The 22,475-nt window shown below is 36.2% G+C and overlaps 2 protein-coding genes across 2 annotated transcripts; both read left to right on the forward strand.

Annotated features, from left to right (window-relative positions):
- Nucleotides 1–410: 410 nt before the first annotated feature.
- Nucleotides 411–2,450, forward strand: LOC127088292 (uncharacterized). The gene is made up of 2 exons (XM_051029220.1): nucleotides 411–772; nucleotides 1,133–2,450. The coding sequence occupies exon 2, from the start codon at nucleotides 1,174–1,176 to the stop codon at nucleotides 2,305–2,307; it is 1,134 nt and encodes a 377-aa protein (XP_050885177.1). The 5' UTR covers nucleotides 411–772; nucleotides 1,133–1,173; the 3' UTR covers nucleotides 2,308–2,450.
- Nucleotides 2,451–21,267: 18,817 nt separating this feature from the next.
- LOC127080408 (uncharacterized mitochondrial protein AtMg00810-like) lies at nucleotides 21,268–21,882 on the forward strand. Its single transcript, XM_051020728.1, has one exon. It carries the CDS (start codon nucleotides 21,268–21,270, stop codon nucleotides 21,880–21,882), a length of 615 nt encoding a protein of 204 aa, XP_050876685.1.
- The last annotated feature ends 593 nt before the right edge of the window (nucleotides 21,883–22,475 follow it).

Below are 22,475 nucleotides of genomic sequence, written 5' to 3' on the forward strand. Positions count from 1 at the left end.
ATCTTGTGCATGTAATTCATTCTAACATTTTTGATTCCTCTCAATCAATTCCACCTATTTTTTAAGCTTCTTGATCTGGTATTCCTTTACATATAATGTCCACAACTATTAACTGTATTAAATGAATTGTGTCAACGAGACTCAAATTGGTTTAACTTATCTTCCTTTCCTTGTACCATTAGTAAATGACAATTAACAACCATCATCACATTTTTTTAATATCCATAAAATCAATTTATAATATAAAAAAAGGAAGGGAAGAAAAAGTTAATCAATCTTTACCAAAAAAATATTTAATGACACGATCATTCAACATTATGTGATATATTCTTTTTAAATTTGTTACTTATACAATATTTTTTATTTGAGAATGCGTCTAAGTAAGTACTTTTCCTAATCTCAAAGTCAACAAGAGAAAACCAAAATTACTTGTAGCGCAAGGAAGAGAAAAATTCAAACAGCAACAAATCTTTTGTTTTTTCCATTCACCATTCATTCCTTCACTGCCTTCAATACTTCAATAGTCTCTTTAGTGAGGTTTCTTGGAAAGCAAGATTCTTCTAATTTCTTTCAAACTTCCATTGGATCCACGACCCAATTTCTTACAAACCTTCCTTTTTCATTGGGTGGACCCACACAGAAAAATACACAAGTGCGCATTGAAAGCAGTAACTTGCGCGAGAAGAAAATAACGGTTGCGCCCCGACCCGACGAAGATCAGAAGAAGAAAAAGAGATTCAACAAACTTGCTCTAATTTTTGCTGATATTTCAGTAAGTTTTTCTTAATATTATCATTTTTAGGGTTTGTTTGCTTTTTTTTGTTTGGTTTTCAGTTTAGATGATAATTGGTTTTTGTTCTTTCACTTTTTCATTTAGTACTTATATAGTAGAAAAGATTCTGAAAATTAGGTTCAGATGGTTTGGAAATGCAGAAAAAAAAATCCGAAGATTTTATGGCAAAAATAGTAGATCAGATGAAGATGAAGTATAGTCGCAAGGTTGACCTAGAAAAACTATAAAAATAAAAATCTTGAAATTGATAAGTTGGATGGATGAAAAGACAGTTTTTGATAGAATATTACTACGTATGTGTTCGAAGTCAATTAACCAAATTCATGTATCTGTTCACAGCTCTTGAAAAAGTGGTGAAAACAACATTTGGAATCAAGAACATGGAGCAAGAGAATTCTCAAACTATTTCCGGTACTACTTCTCATGATAGCATAGTGGATCTTTCTTGCCACTATCAGTTTGAAAATGGGTCATCTCAGTTTCTGTTTTTAGATTTTGATCACAGTGAAAAAAATGGAACTTTCCTTAACCATTCCTTAAGCTTCTCTGTTGAGAGCTTTGTTCAAACACTTGCTTCATGCAATGGCTTAATCCTCTTATCTGGTTATGTCACTGATCAATCCTGTTACTATGTGGTAAATCCTCTTACAAAAGATTCGATCACGATCCCTCAACCTTGTATTCAAGAACATGTTATTAGAGTTGGTTTAGCTTCCAATGATTATAACCAATTTAAGATTGTTCTTCTTGAAGCAAAATCTTCCCAATTGATGGATGGAAATGGACTAGAGTTTCATATATTCTCTTCTGACACAAGCGAATGGAGTAAGGTAAACCATTTCGTCGATTTAACTTTCCCTCCTTTGCCAGAATTCGAGTTTAAGGAACTATCTACGCAACCTCTTTATTCAAATGGTTCTATCCATTGGGAGATTGATGGAAACTTATTGGTGTATCACGTCGAAGAAGACAACTGTGAACTAATTGAACTGCCGAATTTTTCCAAAGACTGGGCATGGCAATCGACGATGATGTATCGCCGATGTTTTTGCGAATCGAGCGGCTGTGTTTACTATTGTTACACTGATTTTGATGGTTTTCACGTTTGGGAACTTCTTAAGGAGGATTACGATCTCGGGCCATTCTCTGATTCCGAAACATTTAGGTGGAAATTAGTCCATACTGTCATGCATGAGAGTTTTGCCTCAACGCATCACGAATTTCGCGACACATTGTTCGAATGGGAGCCGCTTACACCGATTGCTTATTCCAAACAAGCACAGACTATATATTTGCAGATTCCAGGCGCTGTTGTTGGTTATAATTTTGATACAGAAAATTTGAGGTTAATCTGTAGATATTCATATCCAGATATGAACTTCAACTGTTGCACATTTCTGTGTTCAACTAGTTTTGTGACTCATAATGTGCCTAGAGAAAAAGACTTGGTGAGTGATGGAGAAACAATGGAGCTGATTTTACCAATAGCAGATGTTGAGATTTTGTTTGTTTAGATTAAGTTTTGGCTATTCTGTTGTGAATAGAATGCATTTTATGCTACTAGCTATTTTCACATTTTATTTGTTTAACAGTTGTGGAAACTTGTTTGGAACTTTGTCATTAGACAATATCATATTTTTGTTTTGAAATGTTGAAATATTGTCTCCTAAAGAAATATTCTTTACCTTCCATGAAGCTAATCTATTGCGAAACTTGCTAAGAATGAGATTCCAGGTAGATCTTCTTCTAAGGTTGGCCTCGATCGGAATTCTAAGGAAAGAGAAAGGAATGGAACTGAAATCACAAGCCTAGAAAGAAACAACTTCTTGGATAAAACAAAATCCTTCAAATTGAGACCAATGAGCTTGCTTTTACAAAAATTCACACATAAACCCTTAGACTATTTTAAAGCCACATAAAACTGCCTTAATGCTTCAATGGTTCTTTCAACTCTCTTCTCCCATGTTAATGTGTCAGTTGCAAATTGTACGAGCTCTAAAGTTGCATATCTCTAATACATTAAGGGGGAGAGTCCCAATACGATTATGTTACTTGTCTCTTAAACTTTCGTTTCGTTATTATCTTTTATTGAGTCTCCTCTTCTATTGCACGTCTTTGGATTTTTTTTTTAAATCCAATCGTTTTAGGATACATAATTAAAGTGTTTGTATTTGAGTATAATCATTGTGTTTTAAATCAATTGGTTGAATTCATAGAACAAGAACCGTATTTGACGTTGGTTAAAGTTATGTGTCAAGTGAAATCTCAAACTATTTTGAAAAACTTGAAAAATTGAGATTTCTTGTGTATGACTCGAATAATTCACAAACTATGACTCGAATCAAATCAAACAGAGAAAAACATGAAGAATTCTACATCTATGACTCGAATCACAATTTTAACTTGATTCGAATCATGCAACAATGTGACTCGAATCACAAGTTACACATGATTCGAATCACACAAATTCTGTTGAACTGCCCAGTTGATTCGAATCACACTGTTTTTCACATTTTCCTGTTTGACTCTATCCAAATTGATTCAAATCAGAGTTTCTACCTGAATCGAATCATGATCTTGTATGACTCGAATCATAGATATAACTTGACTCGAATCACAGGAAATTGGTCATTTATTATATGTTGATCTTGTTTCACTATACTTGTTCACTTGACTCAAATAAACAAATGTTCTTGACTCAAATAAAACAATCATTTTCACCTATTTTTGTGCTTAATCTCCAACACATACAAATTCTTTTGTAATCTCATTTCATAGCAACCAAGAACATAACAACAACAACTTCCATATTTCGAAAAACTCAAAATCTCTTGCAATCGAAATTTCTTTCATCTTCAACCTCTAGTTTGGATTCATATCCTAATTATGAAGATTTATAATTGTTGAGGGAGACGTGTCTTGAAACTAACATTTCTTGAAGAATTTGTAAAGATTTTCAGGAGGTTTTCAAGATTGGGATTGTTGTGATTGATGGTGACAAAATATAGTGAAAACATGAGGTTCTTCTTTTCAGGTTGACCTTGGTAGAGTTGTGTAGAAACCTACAGATAAGGTATGAGTTCTTTTTAATCTTTGAACAATTGATCGCTCAAGAAATCGGTGGGATCACTGGTGATTGCCAAACACGAAGACTTAAAGCAGATTGGTGAAACTGGAAGATTCAAGAAGTAAGAACCGAGTAAATATTTCACATAAAGTTTTGCATAAAAGTTGTATACAAGTCAAGATCCAGATAAAAGATTTATTTTCTCAGTACTATTATGGATTAGTGATTGTATGACCTCATATAATTTTTGTCAAATCATAGTGGAAGAACAAATTTCAATGGAAAATCATTAGAGAATGGAGTAGGAACCTGCAGGGACGATAGAGGCGAACCACTATACATCCCGGTGTACTCTCTCTCTCTCTCTCTCTCTCTCTCTCTCTTGCATTTTAAATTTTGTAGGTAATTGCATGTTTAGGTAATCATTTCTTAGTGTAGTTTATCGTTAATTCATGTTGGTAGCGATTTATTACATAAGTTTAGACTTTGTTAGAATAAGAACCTATTTATGTTTTAATGCTGATTAAATTATGCAAACTGTGATGTTAGAATCACATTACAATTGATCTTTGTAAATAACACATCTCATGTAATTTACAAATTGTCAATTCATCATAGCTTGTAACTCTTTGGATATAATCTCTAATCAATCTAAGACAATTGTGAATTGTGTAATTGTATTAGTGATTAATTTCCAATTCAAGCATAAAGTCTCTATTTTTCGCTATAAGAGTTCCGCATCGAAAACTGTGACTTTTCATTTTGAAAATCAATCAATTTTTGTTTGTTTAAAAGGGTCTATTCACCCCTCTAGACCGTTTCCCTACTCCATATTCTCACCCAACAATTGACTCCAAAGCTGGTCTTTTAATCAGGTCTAAACGATTGAAAAGTTTGGGAATATGGGTGACGACGATCCAAAATGAGTGTATAATAGAGCATCCATTTTTAAAGGAGAGAATTATACTTATTGGAAAGAATATATGAGTAGCAGTTACCGATGGTCATTTTATCCCAAAAGGTGATAATGACAATATTAAATACCCATATGGTTCGAAAGCAAGGAACATACTTATCTCATCTTTAAGCGTGAAAATATTCTACTAAATTTCACATTATAAGAGCAAAAAAGCCATGTGTGACGCTTTTCAAACCCTTTACGAGGGAATTGAAGACGTCAATTATTTTAAGATCAACATGTTAACAAAGAAGTTCGAACTTTTTTGTATGGAATTCGGAGAATCCATGGAATCCCTGCAGACTAGGTTCATCCATTTAATCAACAAACTAAACAACTTAGGAAAGTCTGTTTCTAAAAAAGATTGCGCTAACAAAATATTAAGGTCAATATGCAGGGAATGACAATCGAAAGTTACCGCAGTAAAAGAATTTAACGATCTTAATACTTTGGACATCATAAAGTTGTTTGGGAAACATGATGAACATGAAAATGAGATGAAATGACTCACGAATAGCGAAGTAAATTCGAAAAAGAAAGAGAAAGGTAGAGAAGAGAAAAGGTATTTTCTTTGAAAGTTTCAGCTAAGAAATCAAAGGAAGAAAGTGATAATTCTGACAAAGAATCTCGTAAAGAAGAGGAGATGTGGTTATTCGTTAGACGCTACAATCGATACTTGAAAAGAAACAAGCTCAAGCATTTAGACAAAGGTTTGATAAATTTCAAGAAAACTCATCCACCTAAAAGAGAACATAAGAAAAAGGATGATGGTGTCACATGTTATGATTGCGGAAAATCGAGACATTACAGAACTTCTTATCCAAGTTTCACTAAGCATCATAAAAATAAGGAATTCTACAAGACGAAAGGAAAAAGCGCCAAAGATCCAAGAACCTATATCGCGTGGGAAGAAGAGGATAAGAGCCCTTCCTCAGATTCCTACTCAAGGTCGAATGATAAATGTGTTAATCTATCTTTAATGGCACGGAAGAAAAGTGAAGACTCACAAATATATACTTCTAATCCTGAAAATGATCATTCATATAGAGAATTGTCGAAAGAGTTTGATGGTATGCATGCCGATTCTTTAAATGCTTTTAAATTTTTTTATCTCTAAAAGAGAATCATTTTAAAACTTGAAAAGGAGATTAATTATCTTAATAGCGCTTTGGGTTCCTTAAAAAAGGCGCATACATCTCTAGTTGATGAGCATTTTAATGTTTCTGACATTTTAGTTGAAAAGGTAGAAAAAGTAGAGTGCGTTACTTGTCCACTTTTAAAATCTAAAATTGAAAATCTCAAAGGAAAATTAACACATGCTATTTAACTATCTACTACTAGTTCTATTTTCTCAAGTGATATAAGTAACATTTTAAAGAAAAACCTCATGTTACTAGAAGAAATATAAAATTCATCTAAAGTTGTATGTCATTATTGTAGTGATAAGGGTCAAGTTAGGCCTCTTTGTCATATTAGGAATGTCCAAGTTCCTAGTGGTAAAATTACATGGATATCTAAGTGTTCCTTAACTAATCCCAAATGACCCATCAGTTGGGTACGTAAGTGGCCTATTTGATTGTCTGCAGGAAAGTCTTGTCTTCGTGAAAAGGTTATGGATCCTAGATAGTAGATTCTCAAGACACATGACGAGTTACACCTCAAAGTTCATCAAGTTTAATGAAAAATAAAGTGTTCACTTCACGTATGGGGACAATATAAGAGGTACAATTTTAGGAGAAGGTGTTGTGGGAAATCCCCCCACAATCACCATAGAATGTGTGATTTTAGTTAAAGGGCTTAAACACAACCTACTTAGCATTAGTGAATTATGCAAAAAAGGATACTCCATGATTTTTTATGCTTTAAGTTGCTTAATTGGGCATAAGGTAAGCAGAGACCTTGTGTTTAATGATTATATGATTGATAACACCTATATGCTTGATTTGGAAAAAGGCGTCTGCAATTGGGGTTAAAGGAATTAAATAAGAAAATTTTCATGTTGAAGAAGTTAGAAGTATAGAGAGGAGAGATCATGAAGGGAAGAAAAAAAGGGAAGCTAAAATCAAAATTGTTCAAAGAATATAGTATCGTATAACATTCACAGATGTGGTAATTCAATCAAGAAGAATTTATTTAAAAATCTAAAATAACAATCTTTTTCTCGAAGCCTTGCCTTTAAATTGTTTCACTAATCTAAAATTTTTCTTCCTCAAACTAAGTTTATTAAGTAAGTTTTTCGTTGAAGTAAATATAAATGTCAAAATAAAGGGGTTTAACTCTAACCCTTTTAAAATTTAGATTTAAGTTAATAAAAATAGGATCTCTCAAGGAATACTTGGGGAGTAAGGTTTAATGTAAATATGAGATAATAGTGTGTGTGTGTATGCGCGCACACACGTGTGCATGCGTGCGCGTGCGCGTGCGTGTGTTACTAGTTCACCAAAGTGGCTACTCCAATCCTCATAGTCTGTAAGATTTCTTTACCGATGCTTGAAAACATGCAAAGTAGGAAATTTAAGGTAAAAATCTCAAACTCGCTTTGTCTCAAAGCTCCGACTTTAAATTGTTTCACTAATCTAAAATGTTTCTTCCTCGACGTAAGTTTTTCAATTAAATTTTTAGTTTAAGTAAATATAAATGTCACGATAAAGGGGTTGAATTGTAATGCTATTAAAATTTAGCTTTAAGTTAATAAAATCAAGATCTCTCAAGGAATCTTTGGAGAAGAAAATTTAGTGTAATTATGAGATAATATTTAATTACTGTGTGTGTGTTTGTGATTGACAATAGTGTAAATAAAGATAATAGAGTTTAAGAGAGATCATAGAAGAAATTTATACTAATTCACTAAAGTGGATGCTCCAATCCTCATAGCCTGTAAGCTTTCTTTATTGATGTTTTAAATTTTTTTCTTCTTATGTGCATCTTTTCGACTGCGTATTTTCTTAGTATCACCACGCTTACAACACTAATTAATATAGCTTATATGAGCTTACACAATAATAAACAAGTTTTATATGAACTTTAAGATATATAGTTCTTTGAGATATCTTTGAGAGATAAAGAGTTTGTAAGTATTAATGCAAGACTAAAACTTCACTGTATGATAATTAGTTGTTTGTATTGAGTTCTTTGATACAGGATATTTATGATTCTTATTTCAGATGATTTTAAAAGAGAAAAGAGGTTTCTTGATGCTTTGATTTTTTTTATGTTTCTTTCTCTTTATGTTCAAAAACCACCCTTTGGATTGAGAGTATGTTATGTACTATATAGAAGTATTTGTCTTCTATGTAGCCTTTATAATGTTGAAATAATGTATTAAGCCGTGACAGAACAAGTATTTACAAAAATGTGATTATTGTATGATGGCTTGGTGTGAACATGTGTTAAAATAATTCCGACTCTTTGGGTTCAAGGATGAATTATTTTTACCTTCAAATTTGAACTTTAAGGACTAATTTTACTGTTGCTTTGTACTTTATGTCATAAAGTACATGGTGTATAGTCACATCACTATTTTATAACACTTTTCACTTTACTTGGTTCCCAAGTAATATTTGTATCTTTGGGTTTTGTATTCTCGAATTGGTGTCCTTGACTTTTATATCCTCGAATATACTTTCACGATTCTTCTATCCATTTGAGGAATACTATTCTTTTAGTGATCATTATACCATAGTATAATATTTTGAGTAAGAATGAATGAATTTGTCTTATTTATTTCCACTTAAGAGAACACACCAAATACCAAATAAAACCATAATCTTACTTATATTTACACAAGAGTTTATCATTTCCAAAACATCAAAAATGATTTACCTCAATAATATTCCCTTTTTAATGATGACATAATTCTTGTAATTAAGCTTTTGATTTTTTAAGTTGGATAAATTCAATGCCCCCCTCCCCCCCCTTTATTTGTGCATCAATAAAAAGTTTATACTCCCTCTCAATTTATGCATAAAATATTGATATTTGTTTTTTAAATTTTAAACTATTTCTTCCGTAGTCATTCTCTCTTTTTTGTCACCATTTAAAAAGAAATGAAAAGACATGCAATATCATGGAGAAGGAGATTAATCATCAAAAGATTTAAGATAAATGCACAAATAATAGAAATAACATGTAGCCCATTTAGCGACATTTCTTATTTTGAGTCTCAATGATGAAAACATCTTAGTAATGTGTTTTAGTATAAATCAATCGTGCCTTATTTTCTCTGTTTTGGTATAATGTGTTTTGATTAAACCACAAATTGTGTTGGTTTTATGTGTCAACTGATGTATACCAAATAATTAGTTTCAATTGATAAAATGTGTAATAAACCAATGATGCAATTAAGCCACTAATAACAATTATGTGTCTGATGTAAACCATTCAAACTGATAACCACAAATTATCTGATACACTTATGCCATTCAAACTAATGCAAATAGATGCAACCTAACACAATTATACTAACTGATATAAACATTAATTAATTCAAATTGTTGGTACACAAGAGGAAGAAGATGAAGATGATGAAGATATAAGTGAAGAGAGAGAAATTGAATCGTAACTAACTTTCAAAGACAAATTGATTGCAATGAAAATTCTGTTACACTACTCTAACTGAATAGAGGTTTATTGGATTGTAATCCACTATTTAGTTAACGTTTCATTTAAGTTTTAATTTTAGATGCATTTTGAAATTCTAGTTAACAAACTTTCGATGTCACACGGGTTGTTATGACATCCAATTCTGCGCAGACAAGGATTATGCAGAAAACAGTAAGTGCAGTAAATAACACGAGTAATTGTTTACCCAGTTCGGTCCAACATGACCTACGTCTGGGGGCTACCAAGCCAGGGAGGAAATCCACTATTAGTAGTATTAATTCAGACCTTAAACCAACTGTTTAACCCTATCACTTAATACCTACCCAATGCAAATTCAATCTTACACGAAGATCAGAGTTCCTACTCACTCCCCCTCAATCACCTCAGTGATTACTACCTTTAATCAATATTAAAGACAATGTTGAAGACACACTTCAAACATCTCTTGATTGTGCTTAACAACTTTAATCAAGATACACAGCACTCACGCTTAAAAGCTTAGAGTGACACAACACTTACAACTCAATGAACAACCTATACCAATGCAATCATCTATGTGATAATAGCTTGGCTTACAAGATATGTCTAATACAAGACTCACAAAAATACAGCAGTGAAGTATGATGGACACACTAAATCTTCACGCCTCAAAATCCCCAGTTCTGAATGAAGGAATGACTTCCTTTTATATTGCAGTACTTGGGCCTTGTACTTGTATTCTCCTGAATTTAAGGACACGCGAGTTCCCCTAAATTCCATATCTAGGTTACTAACAAATAGGCTATTTGTTAGGTTCATTAAATGTAGCTTGGTTGTTGATTTCCTGGATTTTCTCTCAGCTGTTGAATCCCTGAAGAATAGCCTGAGAAAAAGCTGAAACAGAAAAACTAAACAACCTACAATTTAGCATATGCTGTCAGGAATGAATGTCACAACATTCAGCTTGACATCAAGGTCCATATGCTAAGTCTGTTTTTCCTGAAAACAGACTGTACAAATTTGCTGAACTGTACAGGACCAATCTGTCCATTCTACAGTAACAGCTTACATTAATAAATGTCAAAGCATCCAATTTGACATTTACACATTTAGCCTTAAGTCAGTTCTGTTATCCTCTTGAAGAACAGACTGATAAACATACTGAAGGGTAGCAGAACACCACTCTGTCTATTGTTCAGTATATGCTGTCAATGATGAATGTCATAACATCCAGTTTGACATTCAGACAGTAGGCCTTATGCCAGATCTGGTATTTCCTTGATAACCAGACTGAAAATAAATACTGAGTTCTAACAGAACACCAACTGTTCTATTCCTCAGTATCTGCTGGCAGGGATGAATGTCACCACATCCACTTTGACATTCCATAAATCCTGTATTAGCTAATCCTGCAGTAAACTACTCAAGTGTGTCATGACATCAGTCAAGACATCCGAGTACAGCTAGATATTATAACCTACAATGCAGTCACACAAACACCTTCACAGCATGTCATGACATCAGTCAAGACATTAGAATCCAGCTAGTGTTTTAGCATACAATGCAACCAATTAAACACCTACAAACTCCCCCTTTGGCAAATTTTTGGCTAAAACACTTTGATCCTACAACAGAGTTCATAGCAGCGAAAATCACACATCTAGCAGGAAATAGACCTAGCTAATACACTCAGAGTGGCAGCACACTCACACACATCAGCACACAAACAGAAGTGGAACATCTGCTGCAGCACAACCTCTGGATAAGAGGATCTTGAATATCTGTCCTGAATATCTGTTTAGCAAAACAATCTGTTGTCCTGGGGTATCACCTGTTACTCCCCCTTTTTGGCAAAAATGTTGCCAAAGCAACACTCTAAACTACAGACCAACATAAGTTAAACAGAATTACACATAAATGACAGAATTACAGACTTGGTTTTACTTCACAGTTTCAACCAAGTTAACACCCACTTGATCTTGCTTCACAGCTTTGATCAAGTTGTCACACCCTTTTGCTTTACAGTAGGTACCGCCATATCAGATGCCATGACTTTGTGTCTGACATCCAGAACCACTCCTGCATGAACAGTGTCCTTGAACTCCTGCAGGTGCATAGGCCGCCTTAAGTTAGAATATCTCCTTAACCTCTTGTTGCCACACTTGTTGCAAGTGGCATAGCTATGATCTGTTGACCAGTCAGAGCATAGTTCCAATTGTTTAATAGGCAGATATATTAAACAATACATCCCAAACATCATTGGTTGCTATAAGTTCTCAGAGAGACATATCCCCAGTTTGCCCCTTAAGTTTTTAAACTGAGTAGCATCCAGAGCCTTTGTAAATATGTCAGCCAGTTGGAGTTCAGTGGCTACATGTTCCAAGGTAATCACCTTGTCTTCCACCAGATCTCTGATGAAGTGATGTCTAATGTCAATATGTTTGGTCCTGCTGTGTTGGATGGGATTCTTGGAAATATTGATGGCACTGAGATTATCACAGAATAATGTCATGACATTTTGAGTGACATTGTACTCAGTGAGCATCTGTTTCATCCAAACTAGTTGGGAACAACTGCTTCCAGCAGCTATGTATTCGGCCTCTGCAGTGGACAGAGATACAAAATTCTGCTTCTTGCTGAACCAAGATATGAGATTGTCTCCCAAGAAGAAACATCCTTCTGATGTGCTTTTTCTGTCATCAGCACTCCCAGCCCAGTCAGCATCACAGTACCCAGATAGGACAGGCTCAGAACCATGTGAGTACAGCATCCCATAGTCACAAGTCCCATTGATTTACTTGAGAATCCTTTTGACTTGATTCAAGTGGCTCACTTTGGGCTCTGCTTGGTATCTCGCACACACTCCAACTGCATAGGAAATGTCAGGTCTACTTGCAGTTAGGTATAGAAGACTGCCTATCATGCTTCTATACAAGCATTGATCAACACTAGGCCCTCCATCATCTTTGGTTAACTTTAGATGAGTAGGAGCAGGAGTTCTCTTGTGCCTAGCATTATCCATACCAAACTTCTTAACTATGTTTTTGGCATACTTGCTTTGGGAGAGAAACATAGAGTCCTCCATTTGGTTGACTTGCATTCCAAGAAAATAAGTCAGTTCCCCAACCAGACTCATTTCAAACTCAGATTGCATTTGGTGAACAAAATGTTTTACCATTAGCTCTGACATTCCACCAAAGACTATATCATCCACACAGATTTGAGCAATCATGATTTTGCCGTCTTCATCCTTCACAAACAAAGTTTTATCTATCCCACCTTTTCTGTATCCATTTGAGGTCAGAAATTCAGTCAACCTTTCATACCACGCTCTAGGTGCTTGTTTCAACCCATACAAGGCTTTCCTCAACTTGTACACATGCTTAGGTTGGTTAGGATCACAAAACCCTTTAGGTTGTTCCACATAGACTTCTTCATTCAAGTAGCCGTTCAAGAATGCACTCTTCACATCCGTTTGGAACAATTTAAACTTCAGAATGCATGCTACACCTAACAGCAATCTGATGGACTCAAGCCTAGCAACGGGTGCAAACGTCTCATCAAAATCAACCCCTTCAACTTGAGTATATCCTTGAGCTACTAGTCTTGCTTTATTCCTAGTAATTACTCCTTTCTCATCAGACTTGTTTTTGTAGATCCACTTGGTACCAATGATGTTGGTCCCTTCAGGTCTTGGAACTAGCTCCCATACTTCATTCCTTTTAAACTGCTCAAGTTCCTCTTGCATGGCATTGATCCAATATTCGTCAGTCAGGGCTTCTTTCACATTCTTTGGTTCAACCTTGGATACAAAACAGGAATTTGAGCTAATTCCCCTTGACCTGGTAGTCACACCACTATTGGGATCCCCTATGATAAGATCCTTAGGGTGGTCTTTCTGAATTCTGATAGATGGCATTTTGGTGGATGCATCTACTTCACATTCAGGAGAAGGTTCCTGTACTTCTTCAGACTTGACTGGAATGTCTGTTGAAATGTCAAGGAATGTTCCAACATCCTCTATGACATCGATTCCTTCCTCTTTATCATCCACAATAACATTTATGGATTCCATCAGGACATTGGTCCTGTAGTTGAACACTCTGTACGCTCTGCTGTTAGTTGAGTATCCTAGAAATATACCCTCATCACTTTCGGGATCCAGTTTCCTTCTCTGTTCACGATCTGTGAGAATGTAGCATTTACTTCCAAAGATATGAAAGTACTTCACAATGGGTTTTCTGCCTTTCCATATTTCATACAGAGTGGAGGAGGTTCCTTTTCTCAAGGTGACTCTGTTGTGAACATATCACGCGGTTTTCATAGCTTCAGCCCAAAAGTGCATAGGGAGCTTCTTTGCATGAATCATAGCTCTGGAAGATTCTTGAATAGTTCTATTTTTCCTTTCAACTATCCCATTCTGTTGAGGAGTTATAGGAGAGGAGAACTCATGACTTATTCCTTCAGACGAGTAAAACTCATCAAACTTGGAATTTTTGAACTCCGTATCATGATCACTCCTAATTCGGACAACACAACTGTCCTTTTCCCTTTGAAGTCTGATGCACAGGTCTTTGAAGACATCAAATGTATCTGACTTCTCTCTGATAAAGCTTATCCACGTGTATCTGGAATGGTCATCAACCACCACGTATGCATATCTCTTTCCACTCAGACTTTCAACCTGTATAGGTCCCATTAAGTCCATGTGCAACAGTTCCAGAACTCTGGAAGTTGTAGGATGTCCTAGCTTCGGATGTGACATCTTGGTTTGCTTGCCCACCTGGCATTCTCCACAAACTCTTCCTTCATCAATAAGCAGCTTTGGAATTCCTCTGACTGCTTCCTTGGATATGATCTTCTTCATTCCCCGTAAGTGGAGATGTCCAAGGCGTCTATGCCACAGCTTCACCTCCTGTTCTTCCTTGGCTGAGGAGCAGATTGTGGAGAAGTTTGAGACTTTAGGTTCCCACAGATAACAGTTATCTTTGGATCTGGATCCTCTCATAACTTCCTGATTGTCACCATTTGTCACAATACATAGCTCCTTAGTAAACTGAACATAGAACCCTTGATCACACAACTGACTTATGCTGATGAGGTTTGCGGTTAGTCCTCTTACTAACAACACATTATTCAGTTCTGGAACTCCAGAGCAGTCCAGCTTACCCACACCTTTTATTTTTCCTTTAGCACCATCACCAAAGGTCACATAGCTGGTAGTGTGAGGTTGAATATCCACCAATAGATTTTCGATACCAGTCATATGTCTTGAGCAGCCACTGTCAAAGTACCAGTCTTCTCTGGTAGAAGCCCTTAGAGCTGTGTGAGCTAACCTAGCATACCATTGTCGCTTCTTGGTGGGGACATTGTGCCTATATGTCTTATGCTTAGGTCTGTCATGAGGAGCTTGGTTAGGGTAACCATGAAGCCTGTAGCAGAAGGCTTTTATATGGCCAAGCCTACCATAGTGGTGACATCTCCATTGCTGGAATTTCCTCTTTTGATGATTACTCATCCTGGTTCCCTGATGTTGAGACATTGGGGGTGACCTTCGCTTGAATTTCTGAACTTTAGCCTTTGAGCGTTTGAGTTCAGCTGAGGATTTTTTCTCAAAGCCTAAACCAGTCATGGTTCCAGACTTATGTCCCACCTTTAGGATCTCTTCCAAGGTGTCAGTTCCTTTATTCAACATTCTGATGGATTTAGTCATATGCTCTAGCTTAGATGTCAGCACAGATATCTCACCATTCAGACCCTCTATGACTTTCAGCTGCTTTTTATTATGAGCTTCCAGCTCCTTGATGCGCTTCTTCTGCTTTTCACCTTGTACACGGACTTCTGCACTGGTGACACATAGCTCCTTATATGATGTAGCAAGTTCATCAAGGGTCAGATCATCTGCACTTGAATCATCATCAGTGACACAAACACTAGTTAGTGCAGTGACATGTTTAGCAGATTCTCCTTCAGATTCACTCTCAGAACCTCCCTCAGACCATGTGACAGCTAGCCCCTTCTTTTGCATCTTGAGGTAGGTAGGGCATTCAGCTCGAATGTGTCCATAGCCCTCACATCCATGACACTGGATTCCCTTGCCTTGGTTGAACTTTTCTTCAGAAGTTGATTTTTTTCTTATGTCAGACGGGATGTTCTTGACATTTGGTCTACCTCTTTGATCAATCTTCTTCACGAACTTGTTGAACTGTCTCCCAAGCATGGCTATGGCTTCTGATATGCTTTCATCACCTCTTGTATATCCTGATTCTGACTCTTCTTCAGAATTTGATACAAAAGCTACGCTTTTGCTCTTCTTTTCAACATTCTCGCACATCCCCATTTCAAAGGTTTGGAGAGAACCAATGAGCTCATCCACCTTCATGTTGCAGATATCTTGAGCCTCTTCTATTGCAGTGACCTTCATGGCAAATCTCTTAGGTAATGACCTGAGAATCTTTCTTACAAATTTCTCTTCAGCCATTTTCTCCCCCAAGCCACCAGAGGTGTTTGTAATCTCAAGGATATTCATGTGGAAGTCATGAATAGTCTCATCCTCTTTCATCCTCAGATTTTCGAACTTGGTGGTCAGCATCTGAAGTTTGGACATCTTCACTTTGGAGGTGCCTTCATGAGTTACCTTGAGGGTATCCCACACATCCTTGGCCAGCTCACAGTGGTGCACTAGTCTGAAGATGTTCTTACTTATTCCATTGAACAATGCATTCAAGGCCTTAGAATTTCCAAGGGCTAATGCCTCTTGCTCCTTGTCCCATTCTTCTTCAGGGATCTGCACACTGACTCCATCCTCACCTGTCTTCGTTGGATGTTCCCATCCTTTGTTGACAGCTCTCCAAAATTTGCTGTCTAGAGACCTTAAGAAGGCTATCATACGAGGCTTCCAATCATCATAGTTAGAACCATCCAACATGGGTGGTCTATTTGAGTGTCCTACATCCTTATCCACGGTACTAGAAAGTAACTTCCCTAGATCTCACCCAGAACTTAACAGGCAGGGTGCCCGCTCTGATGCCAATTGAAATTCTAGTTAACAGACTTTCGATGTCACACGGGTTGTTATGACATTCAATTCTGCGCAGACAAGGATTATGCAGAAAACAGTAAGTGCAGTAAATAACACGAGTAATTGTTTACCCAGTTCGGTCCAACATGACCTACGTCTGGGGGCTACCAAGCCAGGGAGGAAATCCACTATTAGTAGTATTAAATCAGACCTTAAATCAACTGTTTAACCCTATCACTTAATACCTACCCAATGCAAATTCAATCTTACACGAAGATCAGAGTTCCTACTCACTCCCCCTCAATCACCTCAGTGATTACTACCTTTAATCAATATTAAAGACAATGTTGAAGACACACTTCAAACATCTCTTGATTGTGCTTAACAACTTTAATCAAGATACACAGCACTCACGCTTAAAAGCTTAGAGTGACACAACACTTACAACTCAATGAACAACCTATACCAATGCAATCATCTATGTGATAATAGCTTGGCTTACAAGATATGTCTAATACAAGACTCACAAAAATACAGCAGTGAAGTATGATGGACACACTAAATCTTCACGCCTCAAAATCCCCAGTTCTGAATGAAGGAATGACTTCCTTTTATATTGCAGTACTTGGGCCTTGTACTTGTATTCTCCTGAATTTAAGGACACGCGAGTTCCCTTAAATTCCATATCTAGGTTACTAACAAATAGGCTATTTGTTAGGTTCATTAAATGTAGCTTGGTTGTTGATTTCCTGGATTTTCTCTCAGCTGTTGAATCCCTGAAGAATAGCCTGAGAAAAAGCTGAAACAGAAAAACTAAACAACCTACAATTTAGCATATGCTGTCAGGAATGAATGTCACAACATTCAGCTTGACATCAAGGTCCATATGCTAAGTCTGTTTTTCCTGAAAACAGACTGTACAAATTTGCTGAACTGTACAGGACCAATCTGTCCATTCTACAGTAACAACTTACATTAATAAATGTCAAAGCATCCAATTTGACATTTACACATTTAACCTTAAGTCAGTTCTGTTATCCTCTTGAAGAACAGACTGATAAACATACTGAAGGGTAGCAGAACACCACGCTGTCTATTGTTCAGTATATGCTGTCAATGATGAATGTCATAACATCCAGTTTGACATTCAGACAGTAGGCCTTATGCCAGATCTGGTATTTCCTTGATAACCAGACTGAAAATAAATACTGAGTTCTAACAAAACACCAACTGTTCTATTCCTCAGTATCTGCTGGCAGGGATGAATGTCACCATATCCACTTTGACATTCAATAAATCCTGTATTAGCTAATCTTGCAGTAAACTACTCAAGTGTGTCATGACATCAGTCAAGACATCCAAGTACAGCTAGATATTCTAACCTACAATGCAGTCACACAAACACCTTCACAGCATGTCATGACATCAGTCAAGACATTAGAATCCAGCTAGTGTTTTACCATACAATGCAGCCAATTAAACACCTACACATTTAATTTGACATCTAAGTCTTAGTGTGTATACAAATACTGAACCTTTGTTCAGTTAGAGTAGTGTAACAAAATTTTCGTTGTAATCAATTTCTTTTGAAAGTTAGTTATGATTTTGTTTCTCTCTCTTCTCTTCCATCTTCATCATCTTCATCTTCTTCCTCTTGTGCACCAAGAACTGGTATCTTTAGCTCTAGTTTGGATCTACAGGAAACATCAAGGGAAACACTGATTGAACGTTAGACGTATGTGATTGATTTCGTTTATTGAATTCATATTGAATTCATGATCAGAGTCATAACAAAGTCGCATTTCTTGATTATGCGGGATTGGGAAACACGAGTGTTTGGTCAGAACTGAGTGAATTCCTGCACAAGATCGAAGACAAGCGGTGAAAATAGTAGCTTGAACAAAAAACTTCAAGTATGTGATGGAAATAACTAGAATCAATGGATGATTCAAATGCATGTGTTATTTGGCACTCAAGATGTTCTTGATCTCAATAATGACGGTTATATAGCAGTAGCAGCAGATGCAACTAAAGCACAAAGGAACACATATAGAGAGTTGAGGAAGAAAGATCAGAAATCTCTATTCTACATCCATCAATGTATGAATGTGAATGTGTTTGAGGAGATCACTGATTTGATGACGGTGAAGGCTGCGTGTGACATACTGGTACATTGCTATGAAGGTGATGCATTATGGAAAAAGGTGAAGCTTCAGTCTCTTTGTAAGCAGTATGAGAATATCAACACGAGGAACAATGAGAAGATACCATATTACATCTTCAGAGTGATCCTGATCATAAATGAGATGAAATCTTGTGGAGAGGCTCTTTCTGAACAAGTAATCATAGAGAAACTATTGCGATGACTTACTTCTCAGTCTGATTACATTGTTGTAGCAATTGAACATTCTAAGGGTCTGAGCACCATGAGAATTGAAGAGCTACAAAGCATTCTAAAGGCACAAGAGTTGCGTCTGACTGAGAGAACCTCTGAGAGGTAGATCAGGCTCTGAAAGCGTCGGAAATCATAATAAGCAAACATAGCCAGAGGCGAATCTGAAGATGAACCTGTGTTATTAATGACTTCTGAATCTGATAGTGAGTATTTGGTAGACTAGTGGTATATTGACACTGGCTTTTCAAATTACCTAACTGGAAACAAACAATGGCTGATTAATTTTAACCCTAGAAAGAGGACAAAGATCAGATGTGCTGATGATAAGTATATGAATGCTGAAGGTATAGGAAATGTCAAGGTCATAGTGAAGAATGGAAAAAGTGTTATGATCAAGGATGTTTGGTATGTCCTGGCATGAAAAGCAATCTGATGAGTGTAGGTCAGTTAATTGAGAAAGATTTCTCAATTACAATAAAGTACAATCTCTTGAAGTTGTATGATTCTGATCAGAAGTTGATTATGAAGTATGAACAGGGAAACAACAAAACATTCAAGGTGAAAGTGGAAACATCTGAAACTAAATGCCTTAATGCAGAAGGTACTGAAAGTGACAGTAAACTATGGTTTAAGAGATTGAGGCATCTGAACTTCAGAAGCTTAGGGCATCTGAGTTCTAAGAAGTTGGTACATGGGATTCCTAAGATTGGGAAGCCTAAGAAGTCATGTGAGATATGAATGAAAGGTAAGCAATCTAGATTTCCATTTGCATCAGAAGTGGCAAAACAAGAGCAAAAGATGTTTTAAGAGTAGTGCATTCTGATGTATGTGGACCATTTGAAATACCTTAATTTAGAGGAAACAAGTACTTTGTGTAATTTGTGGATAAGTTCACAAGAATGACATGGGTAGAACTCATCAAGTTTAAGCATGAGATGTCTACCGAGTTTCAGAAGTTCAAGGTGAAGGCTGAAAAACAAAGTGGCCAGAAGGTGAAAATTCTCAAAACTGATGGTGGAGGTGAGTACAACTCTACAGGGTTCAGAAGGTTCTGTGAGGAGAATAGAATTGAGCATGAGGTGAATGCTCCATACACTCCTCAACATAATGGTCTCGTTGAAAGAAGAAATAAAATTTGCTTGGTATGACAAGGAGCATGCTGAAGGAGAAGAAGCTACCTCACACCTTGTAGGGAGAAGCTGTTGCCACTATAACATATGTGCTCAACAGATGTCCAACTAAGAAGTTACAGGAAATTGTTCCTTTTTAGAAGTGGGTTGGGATAAGAAAAGTGTGAGCCATCTGAAGGTTTTTTGTTCTGTTTGTTATAAACATGTACATGATGCTAAGAGAAGGAAATTGGATGACATTAGAAGAGTTATGTTTCTTGCAGGATATCACAATACATATGCCTATAAGCTATACTATCCTATTACTAACAAGTTGGATTCAACAAATATGTCATTGTGAAGGAATCAAAAATGTGAGATTGGAACAATTCTCAATCCAAATCTGGTGAAGTGTTAACATTTGAGTTAACTTCTGAAGACATTTCAGACTCTGAAGGAGAATCTGCCTATGAAGGAGATTCTGAGTCTGAAGATGAGTTAAAGTCTGAAGTTGACTTTGAGGATGAAGAAGAGTTTGAAGGAGAATCCAAATCTGAAGTTGAATTTGATTATGACCCAGATTCTTATGATGATCCAAAATTTGGTGGTAATCATGCCTCTGAAGGTAGTCCAATATCTGATATTGTTCCAGTATCTGAAGAACATTCTGAACAAGTTAAGAGACCATAAATAATAAGAAAAATACCAAGAAGATTTGCAGAGTTTGACATGTTGCTCATTCAGTGTGCCATGTTAGTAGACTATAAATCAGTAAGTACAAAAGAAGCTCTCAAGAAGAATGTGTGGCTGAGGGCCATGGAAGAAGAAATTGAGGTTATAGAAAGAAACAAGACTTGAGAGTTGACCGAGCTTCCAAAGAAAAGGAAATCCATTAGTATTAGATGGGTTTACAAAGTGAAGCTAAAGATATATGGATCAATTGGTAAACACAAAGCAAGGTTAATAGCTAGAGGATTTATACAAAGATCTGGATTAAATTACTTTGAGGTGTTTGCTCCTGTAGCTAGACATGAAACAATCAGACTGGTGATTGTTATAGTTGTGAACAAGAATTGAACAAGAATTGACATTTGATGCATTTAGATGTGAAATATGAATTTATGAACAATCCTTTACAAGAGGAAGTTTATGTATCACAACCTCCTAGATTTGTGAAAAAGAGTCAGGAAGGGATGGTATACAGGTTACATAAAGAATTGTATGGACTGAAACAAGCTTCTAGAGCCTGGAATCTGAAATTTGATTCATTTTTTAAGGTTCAAGGATTCAGGAAATGTGAGATAGAGTACGGTGTTTATGCTTAGCATACATCTGATAGAAATATGATTTTGGTGCGTCTCTATGTTGATGACATATTGCTAATTGGGAGTTGTTCAAATGATATAGCTACGTTCAAGAAGCTGTTGATGAATAAGTTTGAGATGATTGATCTAGAAAATATGACATATTTTCTAGGGATGAAGATTATGTACTATGACAAGGGTATAATCTTGCATCAACTGAAGTATGAACTTGAGCTTCTGAAGAGATTTGAGCCGATGAATTACAAATCTACAATCACACATGCTGAGACAAATCACAAGCTTGATTCTGATGTTGAGGGTGATGATGTAGATGCTACAATATTTAAACATTTGGTAGGTTTATTGAGGTACCTCTGCAATACCATACCTGTCATTTGTTATGTAGTTGGAATGGTGAGTAGGTTTATGAACAAACCAAAATGGTCAAATTACCAAGCTGCTTTGAGGATATTAAGGTATGTTAAGGGGACTCTGAAGTATGAAGTTTTGATCCTTTCTGGTGCTAAAACCGAGTCAGAGATGATGTGCTATTCAAAATCTGATTGGTGTGAAGATAGAGTTGTCATAAGAAGTACTTATGGATATCTTTTCAAGTATCTACGAGGTCCTATTTCTTGGTGCTCCAAGAAGTAACCCGTTGTTGCTTTGTCAGCCTGTGAAGCTGAGTACATTGCAAGTGCATTGTCTTCTTGTCAAGCTGTATAGATTCTGAACTTGCTGTAGGATCTGAAGATCAAGGTGAACAGGCATGTGAAACTGATGATTGACAACAAATAAGCTATAAGCCTTGCTAATAATCCAGTGCTGCATGGAAGAAGCAAGCACTTCGACACAAAGTTTCATTTTCTAAGGAACCAGGTTTCGAAAGGGGTGCTTGAAGTTGTGCACTGTAGCACTCAAAAGCAACTGACAGATGTTCTGACTAAGGCTATCAAGATTGAACACTTTATCCAGTTGAGAGATGTAATTGTTGTTGATTATAGTTCTGAATATGGATTAAGGGTGGTATTTAAGTGCAATCTAATATTCAATTAACGTTTGATTTAAGTGTTATTTAAGTTTAATTTGAGATGTATTTAGTTTGACAACTAAGTCTTAGTGTGTATATAAACACTGAACCTCTGTTCAGTTAGAGTGGTGTAACAAAATTTTCATTGCAATCAATTTCTCTTTGAAAGTTAGTTACGATTCAATTTCTCTCTCTTTTCTTCCATCTTCATCTTCTT

Source organism: Lathyrus oleraceus, chromosome 5 (assembly GCF_024323335.1).
Source record: "Lathyrus oleraceus cultivar Zhongwan6 chromosome 5, CAAS_Psat_ZW6_1.0, whole genome shotgun sequence".
Lineage (NCBI taxonomy): Eukaryota > Viridiplantae > Streptophyta > Magnoliopsida > Fabales > Fabaceae > Lathyrus > Lathyrus oleraceus.